Genomic DNA, 16,976 nt, shown 5'->3' with positions numbered 1-16,976 from the left:
TGCTCTGTTAGTCCTGTCTTCATCTGTCCTCTGTTAGTCCTGTCTTCATCTGTCTTATGTTCATCCTGTATTCATGTGTCCATCTGTCCTCTGTTAGTCTTCATGTGTCCATCTGTCTTCTGTTAGTCCTGTCTTCATGTGTCCATCTGTCCTCTGTTAGTCTTCATGTGTCCATCTGTCTTCTGTTAGTCCTGTCTTCATGTGTCCATCTGTCCTCTGTTAGTCTTCATGTGTCCATCTATCCTCTGTTAGTCCTGTCTTCATGTGTTCATCTGTCCTCTGTTAGTCCTGTCCTCATCTCAAGTCAAGTCAGGTCAAGTCAAATTTATTTATATAGCGCATTTACAGATGGCTGAGCCGCACCAAAGTGCTTCACATAAAAGTGCAAAAAGTGCAATAAAATACAGAATTGACAAAATTGACAAAGGTAACAAAAAACAAAAACAAAACAAAATTAAATTTAAAATAAATTAAAAGAAGATGGGATATTTTTAAAAGCACTGTGGGATTACTAGGGGACACTATTCCCTAGCACTTGTCAGAGGAAAAACTTTAATAGAAGGCAAGAGAAAAGAGGTGGGTTTTTAAGTGGGATTTAAAAACATTTAGTGACTGCGCTGCACGGATGTGGAGGGGGAGGCAGTTCCAGAGAGGGTGTGGTGGTGCAGGAGGTCAGACAGGTATGTAGGAGCCAGACCATGGAGGGATTTGTAGACAGTTAAAAGAAGTTTATAGTCAATGTGGTGACGGATGGGGAGCCAGTGGAGCGATGCGAGGACTGGGGTGATGTGATCATGTTTTTTAGTGCAGTTGAGGAGTCTGGCGGCTGAGTTTTGGACCAACTGCAGGCGGCGTAGCTGCAATTGATCCATGCCGGTGTAGAGAGCGTTACAGTAGTCCAGTTGTGATGTGATGAAGGCATGAATAGTTTTCTCCAGGTCACTCTGAGGCAGGTAAGCTTTTGTCTTGGCTAGTGTTCTCAGGTGGAAAAAGCTTCTCCTCACCACTGCACTAACCTGCTGCTCAAACTTGAAAGCACTGTCAAAAATCACGCCAAGATTTCTGACAGAAGGCCGGATGTTGGAGGCTAGAGGGCCTAGAGCATCGGTGGAGAAGGCCTGAGAGGTTTTGCCAAAAATAATGATCTCCGTCTTGCTCTTGTTAAGGTTGAGGAAGTTTGCACCCATCCATGATCTGATGTCAGCCAGACAATCAAGCAGTGGCTGGAGTGCAGCCTGCCCATCAACCTTAAGAGGCAGATATAGCTGGACGTCATCGGCAAAGCAGTGGAAGGAGATGTTATGTTCGACCAGGATGTCCCCTAGGGGTAAAATATATAACAGGAAGAGGATGGGACCTAGTATAGAGCCCTGAGGGACCCCACAGGTGAGGGGGGCAACAGATGAGAAGAAATCCCCAAGCAGGACAGAGAAGCTCCTTTCAGCCAGGTAGGACTGAAAGAACTTCAGGGCTGTGTCTTTGATGCCAACTTGGTGGTCAAGCCGAGACAGCAGGATCCTGTGATCCACCGTGTCAAAGGCTGCTGTGAGATCTAGGAGCACTAGGATCACAGGGCTCCCTGAGTCAACGACTAGGAGCAGGTCGTTTAGCACTCTCAGGAGTGCAGTCTCTGTGCTGTGGGCTGTTCTGAAGCCAGACTGGAATTCGTAGATGTTGTTATTGGTCAGAAAGGCTTTCAGTTGGTCATAGACTTCTCGCTCGAGGACTTTAGACAGGAAGGGTCTGTAGTTAGAGAGAATGGAGGGGTCGAGGTTGGGTTTTTTAGTAGTGGCTTCATCTGTCTTATGTTCATCCTGTATTCATCTGTCCTCTGTTAGTCTTCATGTGTCCATCTTTCTTCTGTTAGTCCTGTCTTCATGTGTCCCTCTGTCCTCTGTTAGTCTTCATGTGTCCATCTGTCCTCTGTTAGTCCTGTCTTCATGTGTCCTCTGTTAGTGCTGTCTTCATGTGTCCATCTGTCCTCTTTCAGTCCTGTCTTCATGTGCCCATCTGTCCTCTGGTAGTCTTTATGTGTCCATCGGTTCTCTGTTAGTTCAGTCTTCATGTGTCTTCTGTTCATCCTGTCTTCATATGTCCCTCTGTCCTCTGTGGGTCTGCATGTGTCCATCTGTTCTCTGTTAGTCTTTATGTGTCCATCTGTCCTCTGTTAGTTCAGTCTTCATGTGTCTTCTGTTCGTCCTGTCTTCATGTGTCCCTCTGTCCTCTGTGGGTCTGCATGTGTCCATCTGTCCTCTGTTAGTCCTCATGTGTCCATCTGTCCTCTGTTAGTCTTTATGTGTCTATCTGTCCTCTGTTAGTTCAGTCTTCATGTGTCTTCTGTTCATCCTGTCTTCATGTGTACCTCTGTCCTCTGTGGGTCTTCATGTATCCATCTGTCCTCTGTTAGTCCTGTCTTCATGTGTCCACCTGTCATTCGTCCTGTCTTCGTGTGTAATGAAATGTCCCAATAATGCAGTAAAGTGTCCTTGTAAGGCTCTTGTTGTTATTGATTATTGATTGTTTTGTCTCTCTGTTTCTGTTTGTTGACAGTTTATGCGATGGAGATAAATCGTGAGTATATCTGCTGACGTCACATATGAATGTGAATGTGTTTCCTGTGGCTGTTTCACAATAAAAGCCCCCAGTGGAATTTTTTAATGTGAAGGATCAGTTCCTGTCTCTGGACACAGAAATAAAATGCAGATCACATTCATATAATAATATAATCAATATGAGTCTGGTTCAGTCAAAGCATCTCCACTTTATTTCTGTATTTACATTAATTTTACTTTGATGCTTTCAGAGTTTTTCCCATTTAAAATTATTTGTAATGTAAAAGTGAAAACTGCACCCTGCTGGTCAAAACTAAAACTCTATCAGAAATATTACAAATATTTTCTCCTATTCATAAAGTCTTACACTGTGTGTGTGTGTGTGTGTGTGTGTGTGTGTGTGTCTGTCAGCTCCATGTGGGGACAACATGTACGATGAAGACGGGAAGAAGCTGCCCCCGTGCATTCCCGGCGCATGGCTCACGCCCGCCATCATGGCCTGCTACCTGCTGGTCGCCAACATTTTGCTGGTCAACCTGCTCATCGCTGTCTTCAAGTCAGTGTTCGAACTAGAAACTCCCAGAGAAAAAATCAAATCCCATCCCAATCCCGGGCCGGAGTAAAAAAAAAAATCCCATCCCGTCCCACTCCTGTAGAATGACTCCAGCTCCCGTCCCACACCATTTTTTTTTATTTTTTATTAATAAGTAAGTCATTAGGAAAGTCAATGGATTTTGTGTTTTTGTTAGAGTAATGTTTTTGTCCATTTATGTCCATTAGTTGAATGAACCCAAACATGTTGCAAAAATGTTGCATTTTTATTTGGTTTCCTTTAAAGCAACATTTAAGTACAATGGCCCTCATTTATCAAACGAGCGTACGTCAGAAAGTGTGCGTAAAGTGGGCGTAAGATGATTTCTACGCAAGCCTCGGCATTTATCAATTTGGACGTGAGCGGACGGTACGATCAGATCTCACGTCTGCTCTCAGCTCGTGTACGCAAATTTGAGTGAGCGTGAAGTCCACACGTCTGAGACGGAGAATTGATCTTAGACTATTGTATCGATGCCTGGAGGTGATAAAACTCTGTGGTGTTTTGATTTTTAATAGTGACAAAGCAAAACATGTTTAGACTACATAATTTATCACTAAAACATAATCCAAAAATAAATACACCCTGCGATCGTGAAATTCTTTAAACAGAATACCAGCCGAGGATATTAAATGTTGTTGTCTTTTGCTGTTTACTGTTATCCAGCTCCGACACCGGAGCGTCAGCGTCTCTTTTACCACCGGCGCTGCCTGAATAGAAACATTTCCAATCAGCGATGTCACACGCTCCTCTGACTAGGACATCATTATTAGTAAATGTAAAGAGGTGAATAATATATCTCCATCATAATAATAGCAATATTCGGATATTACATAGATTATTAGGCTTTATATATCACGATGTAATTACTCAAACCTCACCGGGAGTTAAATAGTCCGCTACTCTGCTGACAGCTGCACTGATTTCCTCCCTTTTCACTTTTTATGCTGCCAAATAAAACTAGTTTGTTGTGTTGCTGCTGTTGGACGTCAGCGTTTCACTTTCTGACTGAGAAATTCCTCTTCTTCTTGAATTAAAACTTACTTTAAAACATTGTTTACCTCCTTCAACCAAAAAGCTGAAAACTTCTAAGTCCGTGCTCCAAATGTAAAATATTCAGTGAACTTGTTTGAGTTTATAACTACAAGTACTTTTATTTCATAAACCTCCGTCGCTGCGTATTTCTTTAATATGTCTATATTGCCCCTATTGTTAATTGTAACGGTGTACTTTGCTAATAAAGCTGACTTTAGAGGGCGAAAAAATCCTCTTTTTGGCCGTATTGCGCCCTTCGGTGTCGTAAACTCTGAAGGCGAGTCTTCTGAATCGGGTATATATTAGGGCGTGGTATTTAAATTACGCATGTTTCGAGCCGCCACATTTATCAACAGCCGATCATTCTTACGCTGTGATTGGCGAGATACGATCGTTTGATAAATCACACGTGGACCCTGTCGTAAGACAAAATATACACTCAGATCTGCGCTCGTTTCTACGCTCGCTTGATAAATGAGGGCCAATATGTTTACCCTGACTGCACTATGCAAGTCAAGGTCCTCAATCAACTTACACATAAAAAAGGCAAAATATGCAAAAGGCATGTCTTCAAAAATGTACATACATTCTTCTAAGTTCTTAAGATTATACAAATAATGAATAAAAACAATACTGACATATCATTCTCTCCAGAAACTTAAGCTTAGTGCATATAAAAAGGCATTACCTTTAAATTTCACATTTCACAATACCTTACAGTTTTGTGTAAACAAATAAAAAGTGCATATAGGTTTAAACTTTAAAGTAACCTTTCTTGTTTTTGAAGGAATATAGGATGACAACAGCAGAACAGGCAGATTCTCAACCTATTTAAAATTATGCAAATAAACAAAAACACAACCCTCTTCAGCATGTGTGAATATTTGCCCAGTTGCAAGAAAACACTGTCCAGAAACTTAGGGCTTAACTCCTCGAAGGAAGCATAAACTTATTAAATGTCTCACCGATGGATCATTGTTCCTCACTTTACCTTGAAGCCCTCCACCTCCCTCCATTGTTGTTGTTGTTGCGGCCCGGAAGTCAAAGCACTGTTGAATGTGTATTTCTTTTGACTTGCGTTAGCGGGATTGACAAAACTTTGACTTTGATTCCCACGTGATTCCCACATTAGCACCATGCTAAAGTTAACACCATGCTAAAGTCAACACTAACATTAGCACCATGCGGAAGTTAACACTAACATTAGCACCATGCTAAAGTTAACACCATGCTAGAGTCAACACTAACATTAGCACCATGGTAAAGTCAACACTAACATCAGCACCATGCAGAAGTCAACACTAACATTAGCACCATGCTAAAGTCAACACTAACATTAGCACCATACTAAAGTCAACACGAACATTAACACCATGTGGAAGTCAACACTAACATTAACACCATGCTAAAGTCAACGCTAACATTAGCACCATGCTAAAGTCAACATTAACATTAGCACCATGCTAAAGTCAAAACTAACATTAGCACCATGGTAAAGTCAACACTAACATTAGCACCATGCGGAAGTCAAAACTAACATTAGCACCATGTTAAAGTTAACACCATGCTAAAGTCAATACTAACATTAACACCATGCTAAAGTCAACATTAGCACCATGGTAAAGTCAACACTAACATTAACACCATGCTAAGTCAACACTAACATTATCACTATGCTAAAGTCAATGCTAACAATAGCACCATGCTAAAGTCAATGCTAACAATTGCACCATGCTAAAGTCAACGCGAACAATAACACCATGCTAAATTCAACGCTAACAATAGCACTATGCTAAAGTCAACGCTAACATTAGCACCATGCTAAAGTCAACGCTAACAATAGCACCATGCTAAAGCTGGAACCAGCCTGGTCCTGTCCTGACGGTACTCCTCTTCCTGTCCTGACGGTCCGGTCCTGACGGTCCACCTCCTGTCGTGACGGTCCTCTTCCTGTCCTGACAGTCCGGTCCTGACGGTCCACTTCCTATACTGACGATCCGGTCCTGACAGTTCACCTCCTTTCCTGACTGTCCTCCTCTTCCTGTCCTGACGGTCCTCCTCTTCCTGTCCGCAGCAACACGTTCTTCGAGGTGAAGTCCATCTCCAACCAGGTGTGGAAGTTCCAGCGCTACCAGCTGATCATGACGTTCCATGACCGTCCCATCCTGCCGCCGCCGCTCATTGTCTTCCCGCACGTCTTCATTGTTCTGAGGACGCTCTGCTGCCGCTGCCGGCCGAGGACCGAGGGGGACCGGGACGACCGCGAGAGACGCCTCCGTAAGACTGGCCTCCTGCTGCTCCTCCTGATACACTTGCTGATCTTCCTGCAGCTGCTCCTCCTGCTGCTCTTCCTCCTGATACACTTCCTGCTCCTCCTGCTACACCTCCTCCTGCCGCTCCTACTGCTGCACCTCCTTCTGCTCCTCCTGATGCACTTCCTGCTGCTCCTCCTGCTGCTCCTCCAATGCCAAAAACATACTTCCTGTTATATTGTGTCCTCTGAGACATAATGTCCCCTGTGTCCCCTCAGATAATAAAGAATATGTGTCCCCTGAGACATTATGTCCCCTGTGTCCCCTCAGAGCTGGTGCTGGGTGCTGAGGAGCTGAAGAGTCTGCATGAGTTCGAGGAGCAGTGTGTGGAGGAATATTTCAGAGAGAAAGAAGACGAGAAACAATCGTCCAACAACGAGAGAATCAGAGTCACATCTGAGAGGTCAGAGACAAATTTATTTATTTTTCGTTAGTATATCTGTCCCTGTGGGGACACGCTGCACAATGACTGACTCTCTCATACGGTAGAATTCAGTTTGATAAAATACTCTGTCTTAACTGTTGTTGGCAGGCAGCAGAAACAGATAAGTCAAAAGAAAAATGGTCTAAAGTCAGCGGTGCACACACTCTGCTGGTGTTTACAGTTTAGTTTGCCGGCTTTCAACTGGTACAAAATGAAAAAAAAAAATACTTCTTTCAGCTGGCACAATAAAGTATGAGCATATTTGACCTATTTTAGCTTCACTGCACTGGCTGTCCGTCCATTTTAGGATTCTTTTTAAAATCATTTTATTTGCTTTTAAAGCTTTAAGTGGTCTTGCTCCACCTGACCTCTCTGAGCTGCTACACCCCTACTCTCCCAACCTGTCTCTCAGGTCAGCTGACCAGCTGCTCCTGAGAGTGCCGAGAGCTTGACTGAAGCTCAGAGGGGAACAGGCTCCTCACTGTCTCATGTTAAATCTCTTCTTGAAACCCATCCTTTTCTCCACTCAGGCATCATTTATAAAGACAAACGGGGAAAGTTAGAGGGACAGAGATGTCTCTGAATCAGAGAGAATCCTGCATTCAGGTGGATTATGTTGTTCAGAGGCAATCCTCCTCTTCCTGTATTAACAGAAACAGTGTTGTGTGTTCTCAGGGTGGAAAACATGTTTATGCGTCTGGAGGAGGTGAACGAGAGGGAGCACGCCATGAAGGCATCCCTGCAGACGGTGGACCTGCGCCTTGCACAGCTGGAGGAGTTCTCCGGCCGGATGATGAACGCTCTGGAGAAGCTGGCGGGCATTGACCGCGCCGAGCTGGTCAGAACGCACTCCCGAGCCTCGTCTGTGTGCGAGCCGGCCGCTCTGCTGCGCCACGGCAGCCTCAACAGCGCCGACAGCTACAGCCTGTACCGCTACCAGCTGGAGCACGACGACAGGGCGTCCGCTGCTGGAGACGTGGACGGGAGCGACAGGAAGGTCCAACAGAGTCCAGAGAGACGAGGGACAGACGCTGAGGGAGGACATGCCACAGGTAGGACCAGACACCTGGACAAGGTTACAGGACCATGTCTGATGATGTAACGGGGCGGGGATGACACTTTGAGATGAATTATGATGAATTTCCTGTCTGCAGGTGAGGTGAAGGAGTTCGGGTCGACTCTGGAGGTCAGAGGTCAGAGGGCGAGGGCTCAGTCTCTGTCCAACGTCGACATCCTGATTTCCCCCTGCGATGCCGTCCACAAACCCCCTGAGACCGCCACCTCCTTGCCGCAGCCCGACGTCACGGACAGCAACCAGGAGACGCCGGCAGAAAAGTCCCGGCTGGAGGCTGCGGTGTCCTTCCCCCTGGACAGATCAAAGGTCACACAGTATTTACCTTCCCCGACCCTCAGCGAGGCCACAAGGAAGTCCATCAGCAGCTTCGTCTGCAGCCCTGCCCATCAGAACCAGGACGGGCCGACCTCCAAACAAGAGGACAGAGTGTCCAAACAGGCCGGGGGAGGTAACCATGGCGAGGAAGGGGACGGTAACCACGGTGAGGAAGGGGGCGGTAACCACGGCGAGGAGGGGGACGGTAACCATGGCGAGGAAGGGGAGCAGCTGCTTGTGGCGGAGGACAGGATGTACCCAACCCTGCGCTCAAAGAGTCTCAACACCCCGAGGAAGACGAGGACGAAGAGCGAGGAGACACGCCGCTCTGCCGGCAGCGTCAAAGACCTGGTGTCGGCATTCAGCGAGGGGACAGGACAGCCACAGCCCAGAACCAGAACCAGGTCCAGAGACTCTGACAGCTGAGTGAAGCTGGACACAACAAAAACTACCTCAAAGAGGTAAAAACATCACAGGGAAGTAAAACAACATGAAAGACATTCAAAATTAACAACCATGTCCTGACAGAAGGACGGAGGACTTCCTGAATGTCCCTGAATGTACCTAAATGTCCCTGAATGTTCCATGGCCTGTTGGGAGGACGTCCTGACCTCCTTATTTATTACGTTGAATTCACAACATAAATATTAACAATGTAGTTTAATATCCTTCAGTTTTCTTTAACATTTGACATAATTTCCTGTTTGTAGTAAAATAAGAAGAGAATCGAGGTGACGGACATTGAGCGATAAAATATGAAAGTCAGGCCCCATAGAAATAGATAATTTAAATATTTTTATTTCAAACTTTAGTGCATCAGGATATTTGATCTGATTATTATTTGTCTGTTATTTGTGTTTTCTTTTTTCATGTTTTGTGATCGTGAATTCAAACCATCAGTTTGTTTTTAAATAAAAAATGTAAACAGCTGATCAACGTTCAGCTGGAGACAATAATGAAATATTTCAGTAAAACTCAAAGAGAAATAAAAGGACTCACAGAGAACAGATCGAATATCAATATAATATCTGTAAAAATCACACACAGACACCTTATTTTAACTGAAGCTTGTTGGGTTTGATGTGTGAAGAGACGTCACAATCAGAAGTTCAAATAAACACATTTTATAAAGAAAATTAGGTGAATCCTGCAGTTTAATCCTGAAGAATATATATATATGTTTATGACCCATAATGACACTCATTAAAAAAGTGTGACTTTTTATTTTTTATGTTTTTTTTTTTTTTTATGTTAATGTCCTCCTTTGACTTTTTTTCTTCATTACTTTCTGTTCAGTAAATACATAATTTTGGAATGTGAAAGTTTCATCAGGTTTTGTTGCTGATTCACATTAAATAAAATAATAATAATAACTAAAAAATTTCCTCTGAGGAAATTTTGAAAGGGCCATGGGGGCTACTGCCGGTGTGTGCACACTATGATGAGATTCTTCAGAGATTTCAAACTATGCCCTTTAACCTCAAAATGTGTGTGTGTGTGTGTGTGTAATTAAAATCACATAAAGTTACTGTGTGTGTGTGTGTGTGTGTGCGTGCGCCTGCGTTTGAAGCATGTGTATGCATGTGTGAGGAGTGTGCGTGCTTATGCGCGTGTGTGTGTGTGTGTGTGTGTGTGTATCTGTAACTGTAATCACATCAAAGATCAAAGGCAATCAGATCAAAGCAATCAACAGAATTAACTGACACCTGTTAATGTCCCGGAACATTGACAGGTGGAATTTCTGGCCTCGAACAGAAAGCATTTTTGGCAAAACCATAATACCTATCATTGATCCGACTTCACTTTGAGTGTACCGAGTTCTTCCGAACTTCTGAACGTCTACATATGATTTTTTAAAAGAAAAATAAAAAAATAGCTTTGTTAGAGCGATCTAAAAAAAATGTTCCATCTTCCTTTTTTCCGAAATCTTCCTGCGTTCTTAATATGGGACCCAATGAGGCTGTTGGTGCGTGTTGGTGGATCATCTGTGCGTCGTACGCCCAAACTATAACTCTGACAGCTTTACCAGAGGATTGTGAGTGAGAAGACAAATTTTCCTACATTTCTATGTATAAATTATTTCTGTAGAGTGGAATTTGTGGCCTGGAGCGCAGTTTTCAATTTTATTTTTTGACAATTTTTTCTCTCCCTCTACACTCTGCCGATGATGTCACACACTGTGACACGAACATTCCGTGCAATACACCCATTATAATCTCAGAATTTCTCCAAAAATGATCATGGTCATTGAACAGGGATTGATAAAAAACTATATGACCGTAACGTGGATTAATACACCGATACACAAGACTTGTGTCTACTGTTTAAAGTTTAAATGGAGTCTCTAGGTGAAATTACGCCGGAGAAGTAGACGTTTAGAAATCTCCAATTTTTGTTCTTTTTCGCTCATTTTTTGTCGTCCGTCCCATTTATTTCAATGCAAAATTTTGGGCAGTTTTTTTCGCGGCTTTTTTCGCCCTGAGCACTGGTCCCTACAGCTATTGCTGTATGGGACCAGTGCTCGGTGCGATTGCCCCGAGGCCCTAATAATATGAGTTTCAGTAACTTAAATACCTTCAGTTTGATCAGAGACAATAAACAGAGCAGAATTTATTTTAAACCTTTATTCATTCAATAAAATAACTTCCAGTGAAGCTACAGTCCAGTTCAGAATAGTTATCTTACAGTAGAAGATTGAAATATTACAGAGTAAAAAAAAAGAAATTACTCTGAGAAAGAAAGAAAATCAGAATGTCTTCAGACTGAGAGAGAGGAAACGATTATTAATTATCATACTGACGAAGAATAAACAAGTTCAGAAACCACCAACAAGAAATAAACTTCAGCTCTGATCAGACCGGGGGCGGGGCAAGGGGCGGGGCCAGAGAAGGGGCTGGGGGCGGACTGGGGCCGGTGCCGTTAGAGAGACCAACTAAAAGTGTTTCATTAATTTATATGATTTGTTTAACTGCAATGTGATTGATACTGGTGAGCTAGCGTGCTAAGGTTAGCGGGCTAGCTGAACCAGCACTGAAGCAGAACCAGTACCGTCTCAGAACCGGCCTTGGAACTGCTTTGGTGGAATGGAGGAAAAAAAGACACAAACAAGCTGTTAGCATGTTAGCAGCAACAGAATTTACTCAACTCTTTACAATAGAAGTCAAATCGAACAGATAAACTGCATCAAAGTCTAATCAGAGCTGAAGAGTACTTACACACACACACGCACACACACACTCTCAGGTTCAGGGTCCAGACTAGGTGCTGAGGAGAAGCTGTACTTCCTGTTTACTTCTCCGTCTTGGCCTTGTGGTCGTACATGCCGGCGTTCTTGTACGCACACACGTAGCCCGTGTTCTCCACGATCTCCTCGCGGCCCTCGCGACCTTTGCCCTTGCCGGTGTCGTCGAATCGCTCCTTGTGTGACCCGGTGTAACGGGAGGTGTCAGTCAGGCGGTCCAGCGCCGCCACCTTCGCCACTTTCTGAAACATAGACGACGGGAAGTCATGGTCTATAGAGTAATCTGAGCTCCTCCTGGTCTATAGAGTAATCTGAGCTCCTCCTGGTCTATAGAGTAATCTGAGCTCCTCCTGGTCTATAGGTTAAACTGAGCTCCTCCCGGTCTATAGGTTAAACTGAGCTCCTCCCGGTCTATAGGTTAAACTAAGCACCTCCTGTCTATTGGTTAAACTGAACTCCTCCCGGTCTATTGGTTAAACCGAGCTCCTCCTAGTCTATGTCTCCTGTTGTAACGAGTTCTCCTGTTTAACAAGTTCATGTTGTGATGACTCAGTGTTTCTCACCGTCACGCCCACGTTGGATGGCTCGCGACCCTCCACCAGCCCGTAGATGGACTGCAGCGCCTCATCTTTGCTCTGACCTCTGAACCTCTTTGGGGCCAAGTCCTCCAGAGCTCTCTGGAACTCATCATAGGTGATGACCCGAGATGTCTTCTGTCTTCACACGGAGACACAAAACAAAACTGAGACAGGCACAGCTGCAGGTCATTTTCTGTTTTTACTTCAGCTGTCTTATTTTCATAGAAACAAAGTTTGGTGCCTCTGAAAATTTCTTATGTCATCAGACCCAGCCCTGAACTCTAAACCCTGAACCTGAACCCTAAACCCTAAGCCCTGAACTCTAAACCCTGAACCCTAAACCCTAAGCCCTGAACTCTAAACCATTAACCTGAACCCTAAACCCTAAGCCCTGAACTCTAAACCCTGAACCCTGAACCTGGACCCTAAACCCTAAGCCCTGAACTCTAAACCCTGAATCCTGAACTCTAAACCCTGAACCTGAACCCTAAACCCTGAACTCTAAACCATTAACCTGAACCCTAAATCCTGAACACTGAACTCTAAGTCCTGAACCTGAACCCTTACTCCAGAACCTAAACCTGAACCTGAACCCCAAACCCTGAACCTGAACCTGAACCCAAGAACCTGAACCCCAGAACCTGAACCCTGAACCAGAGACTAACTACAAAGACTCACTTGACTTTGGAGAAGATGATGTCCACGTCGGTGCTGGTGACATTCTTGCTGTCGATGATCTTGCAGTCCTTGCAGAGTTTGGCCCAGTTCTTCCCGTGCATCTCCTTCCCCGTGGCCTTCGTGTCTCCGTGGACGGCGAACTTCTTAAACGCCACCAGGAGCCGGTCCATGGCCCCACTCTCCGCCATGACGGTAAATATCTGTAGAACAGGATAAACAGGAAGGAACAGCAGCATGACATTAATCAAACAACAAAACGACTCAGAGAAAGGTTCACAAGTTCAACCAACCAGAACCAGAACCAGATTCACATTGGTCAAAAAGGTGTAAAGACACTCAAAACCACCACAAACGTATAGACAGCAGCCCTGTTTAGAGAGAGAGAAAGAGAGAGAGAGAGCGAGAGAGCGAGAGAGAGAGTGAGAGAGTGAGAGTGAGAGTGTGTGTGTGTGTGTGTGTGTGTGTGTGTGTGTGTGTGTGTGAGACATGACCTCACTCTGGTTTCTCAGAATTGTGTGATGATTTCACACAAACACTGACAGTGGTTGTCATGGTTATTGAGTCTCTTCTTCTCTCTTCACCTGCATGTGATGTGCGTCAGGCAGTGTGTGTGGTGTGTGTGTGTGTGTGTGTGTGTGTTTACAGTTTCAGTTCAGTGAGTTAAACTTGTCTAAATGTTGATGTCATCATCTCCTGATGATCTTTGCTGCTTTACTTATTGGACGTTAGATTATTGTAACTCAGATCAGATTTCTGCTCCGGTAACATTTAAAAACCTCATAGCACCTACGAAAACTACCAAAACTACCACAAAATAAAAATTAAAACCCACAAAGAGACTCAAACTACCACAAAGAGACAAAAAAAATTACCACAAAGAGACTCAAAATACCACAACACTCAAAATACCACAAAGAGACTCAAACTAGGGCATCCCGGTGGCTCACACTGGTAGATCGCTTACCACATGGCCGTGTGCTTGCTGCAGCGGACCCGGTTTTGACTCCGGCCTGAGGTCCCTTTGCTGCATGTCTTCCCCTCTGTCTCCCCCTTTCTATCTGTCTCTATCAAATAAAGCAGTAAAAATGCAACAAACAAAAAAAAGGGACTCACTAAAGACACTAAACCACCACAAAGACACTTAAACTATCACAAAGAGACTCAAACTACCACAAAGAGACTTGAGAATACCACAAAGAGACTTGAGAATACCACAAAGAGACTGAAACTACCACAACGACACTCAAATTACCACAGAGAGAGTCAAACTACCAAAAAGAGACTTAAACCTACCACAAAGAGACTCAAAATAACACAAAGAAACGCAAACTACCACAAAGAGACTAAAACAATCACAAAGAAATTAAAACTACAACAAAGAGACTCAAACTACAACAAAGACAATCAAACTACAACAAAGAGACTTAAAACTACCACAACACTCAAACTACTACAAAGAGACTCAAACTACCACAACAACACCCAAACTATCACAAAGAGACTCAAACCACCACAAAGAGACTCAAACTAACACAAAGACACTCAAACTACCACAAAGAGACTTAAAACTACAACAAAGACACTAAAGACGACCACAAAGAGACTCAAACTACCACAAATAGACTAAAACTACTACAAAGAGACTAAAACTACTACAAAGAGACACAAACTACCACAAAGAGACACAAACTATGACAAACAGACTCAAAACTACCACAAAGGGACTCAAACTACCACAAATAGACTCAAACTACCATAAAGATACTCAAACTACCACAAATGGACTCAAACTACCACAAAGACACTAAAACTACCACAAAGAGAATCAAACTATTGAGACAACACTCAAACTACCACAAGGACGATCAAACTATCACATAGAGACTCAAACTACCACCAAGACACTAAAACCACCACAAAGACACTAAAAGTACCACAAATGGACTCAAAACTACCACAAAGACACTCAAACTACCACAAATGGACTCAAACTACCACAAAGAGATTTAAACTACCAGAAAGAGACTCAAACCACCAAAAAGAGACTCAAACTACCACAAATAGACTAAAACTATAACAAAGAGACTCAAAACTACAATAAAGACACTCAAACTATGACAAAGAGACTTAAAACTACCACAAAGAGAGTAAGACTACCACAACGACACTCAAACTACCACAAAGAGAATCAAACTATTGAGACAACACTCAAACTACCACAAGGACAATCAAACTATCACATAGAGACTCAAACTACCACCAAGACACTAAAACCACCACAAATACACTAAAACTACGCCTGAGAGACTTAAACTACACAACTACAATCAAACTACCACAACAAAGAGACTTAAAACTACAACAAAGAGACTCAAACTACCACAAAGAGACTTGAACCACCACAAAGAGACTCAAACTACCACAAAGAGACTAAAACTACCACAAAGAGACTAAAACTACCACAAAGAGACTAAAACTATAACAAAGAGACTCAAAACTACCACAAAGAGACTCAATCTACCACAAAGAGACTTATAACTACCACAGAGACATAAAACTACAACAAAGACACTCAAATTACCAGAAAGAGACTCAAACTACCACAATGACACTCAAACTACCACAAAGAGACTAAAACTACCAGTAAGAGACTCAAACTACCAGAAAGAGACTTAAAACTACCACAAAGAGACTCAAACTACAACAGAGATTCTCAAACTACCACTGTACCCCGAGGACAGACTTCAGAGTCTGCACTTTATTTTGGCAGTCTCTGATCATGTGACACTCTGGAACCAATCAGCCTCAGGTTCAATATTTACTGTTTATGCCAATTAATTTATTTTAATTCATTAAATTAGTTTTGATCGAAGTTGATTCTTGTTTAAAAAACTGAAAATTATGCTATGTTTAGTTTCTGTGTGTCACAGTGTGTGTACTGTATGGGTGTGTCTGTGTGTGTGTGTGTGTGTGTGTGTGTGTGTGTGTGTGTGTGTGTGTTGATCCAAATATGACATCATTAAACATGAGCTCATTAAATCTGGTATTTCATCCTCAAGTTGGTGCAGATAAAATCTCTGATTGTTCATCAAACAGAATCATTTGCCTCTGAACGACGTTAAAAACATGATACAAACATATATTATATTATTAAACACATATGGAGTTAAATTATTAAGGATATATAATACAATATGATCAAACATAAAATGTATTATCATACAGCTGAAACATTTAGATGATTCAGTCAAATTAAAAAGTTTTTCTGTCTCTCAGAATGAACGTCTGCAGTTTGTCTTCTGGATATTTTGTCTGTCTCTCCGCAGTAAACTGATGAAAAGACGTGTTGTCTTACCTGTCTGTCCTCGTCTGTCTGTCCTCTGTCCTCCTCGGTCTCTCCTCTCTCTCTGTCGGCCCTCAGTGGCGCTCCCACGATTCAAAAGACCTCTGTTATTATCTGTTTACCCTGTCGCCATGACAACAGGGGAGGGCCGTAGAGGAAAAGAGAGGAGTGGTGAGGAGGAGAGGAGAGGAGAGGAGAGGAAAGGAGAGAAGAGGAGAGGAGAGGTTTGGTTTTCCAAATCCCTTTATTGCACTATTTCAAGGAAACACCAGATGATTTTTCACCACATCATTTTAGCGGAAAAATACAAAATGAAATACAACCATTACAACCAGTGAATGGAGCAATAACCTTATATTAAAAATAAATGGTCAGCTCCACAGCCCTCCCCACGGAGCACAGCACCTCCCCAACAGCCCAGATGTGGCTAAAAGCATGTACATTGTCCATCATAATATAGTAGGTGTGTTCCACCTTCAGTCTGGCTTTCACCAGTCCTGCCTGAACCGAAACCGGCTCCACACAACCAGCATCCAGGACCCGGTTCCTACGTGTTGGCCAACTTTGCAGCACCGGACAAAAAGTTCAACAGGAGGTGCACAGCCTTCTTTTGAACAGAGTATTTGGGGCCAAAACTAAATAAACCAACTTTGTACATGCACCGCCAACTGCCTTTCGGGGAAGAGTCTGGACCAAAGAACTCAGTCCCCCACAGCTGGAGTGATGGACAACGCAGGGAAACTGTAGTTACTGTCCTCGACACACTGGTCACGCAGGGTGGCATCCCCAACAAAAGCCCTCAGGGGCCATGGCAGGGCGGCACAGAGCTCT

The 16,976-nt window shown here is 43.4% G+C and overlaps 2 protein-coding genes across 2 annotated transcripts in view; one reads left to right on the top strand and one right to left on the bottom strand.

Annotated features, from left to right (window-relative positions):
* LOC131988727 (transient receptor potential cation channel subfamily M member 1-like) overlaps nt 1–8,731 on the top strand; it is a 35,559-nt gene extending 26,828 nt beyond the window's left edge. Inside the window, exons 23-28 of the mRNA XM_059353960.1 lie at nt 2,551–2,571; nt 2,964–3,108; nt 6,254–6,456; nt 6,762–6,894; nt 7,591–7,967; nt 8,046–8,731. Coding sequence (XP_059209943.1) covers nt 2,551–2,571; nt 2,964–3,108; nt 6,254–6,456; nt 6,762–6,894; nt 7,591–7,967; nt 8,046–8,731 — 1,565 coding nt within the window. The remainder of the gene's footprint in view (nt 1–2,550; nt 2,572–2,963; nt 3,109–6,253; nt 6,457–6,761; nt 6,895–7,590; nt 7,968–8,045) is intronic.
* Nucleotides 8,732–10,914: 2,183 nt separating this feature from the next.
* Nucleotides 10,915–16,338, bottom strand: tppp3 (tubulin polymerization-promoting protein family member 3). The gene is made up of 4 exons (XM_059354803.1): nt 16,158–16,338; nt 12,803–13,002; nt 12,110–12,263; nt 10,915–11,788 (listed from the first exon to the last, which is right to left on the bottom strand). The coding sequence occupies exons 2-4, from the start codon at nt 12,988–12,990 to the stop codon at nt 11,594–11,596; spliced, it is 537 nt and encodes a 178-aa protein (XP_059210786.1). The 5' UTR covers nt 12,991–13,002; nt 16,158–16,338; the 3' UTR covers nt 10,915–11,593.
* Between the last annotated feature and the right edge of the window lie 638 nt (nt 16,339–16,976).

Source organism: Centropristis striata, chromosome 2 (genome assembly GCF_030273125.1).
Source record: "Centropristis striata isolate RG_2023a ecotype Rhode Island chromosome 2, C.striata_1.0, whole genome shotgun sequence".
In the NCBI taxonomy this organism is placed as follows: Eukaryota; Metazoa; Chordata; class Actinopteri; order Perciformes; family Serranidae; genus Centropristis; species Centropristis striata.
The sequence above is the reverse complement of the archived record's forward strand: the minus strand, read 5'-3'. Positions and strand labels throughout refer to the sequence as shown.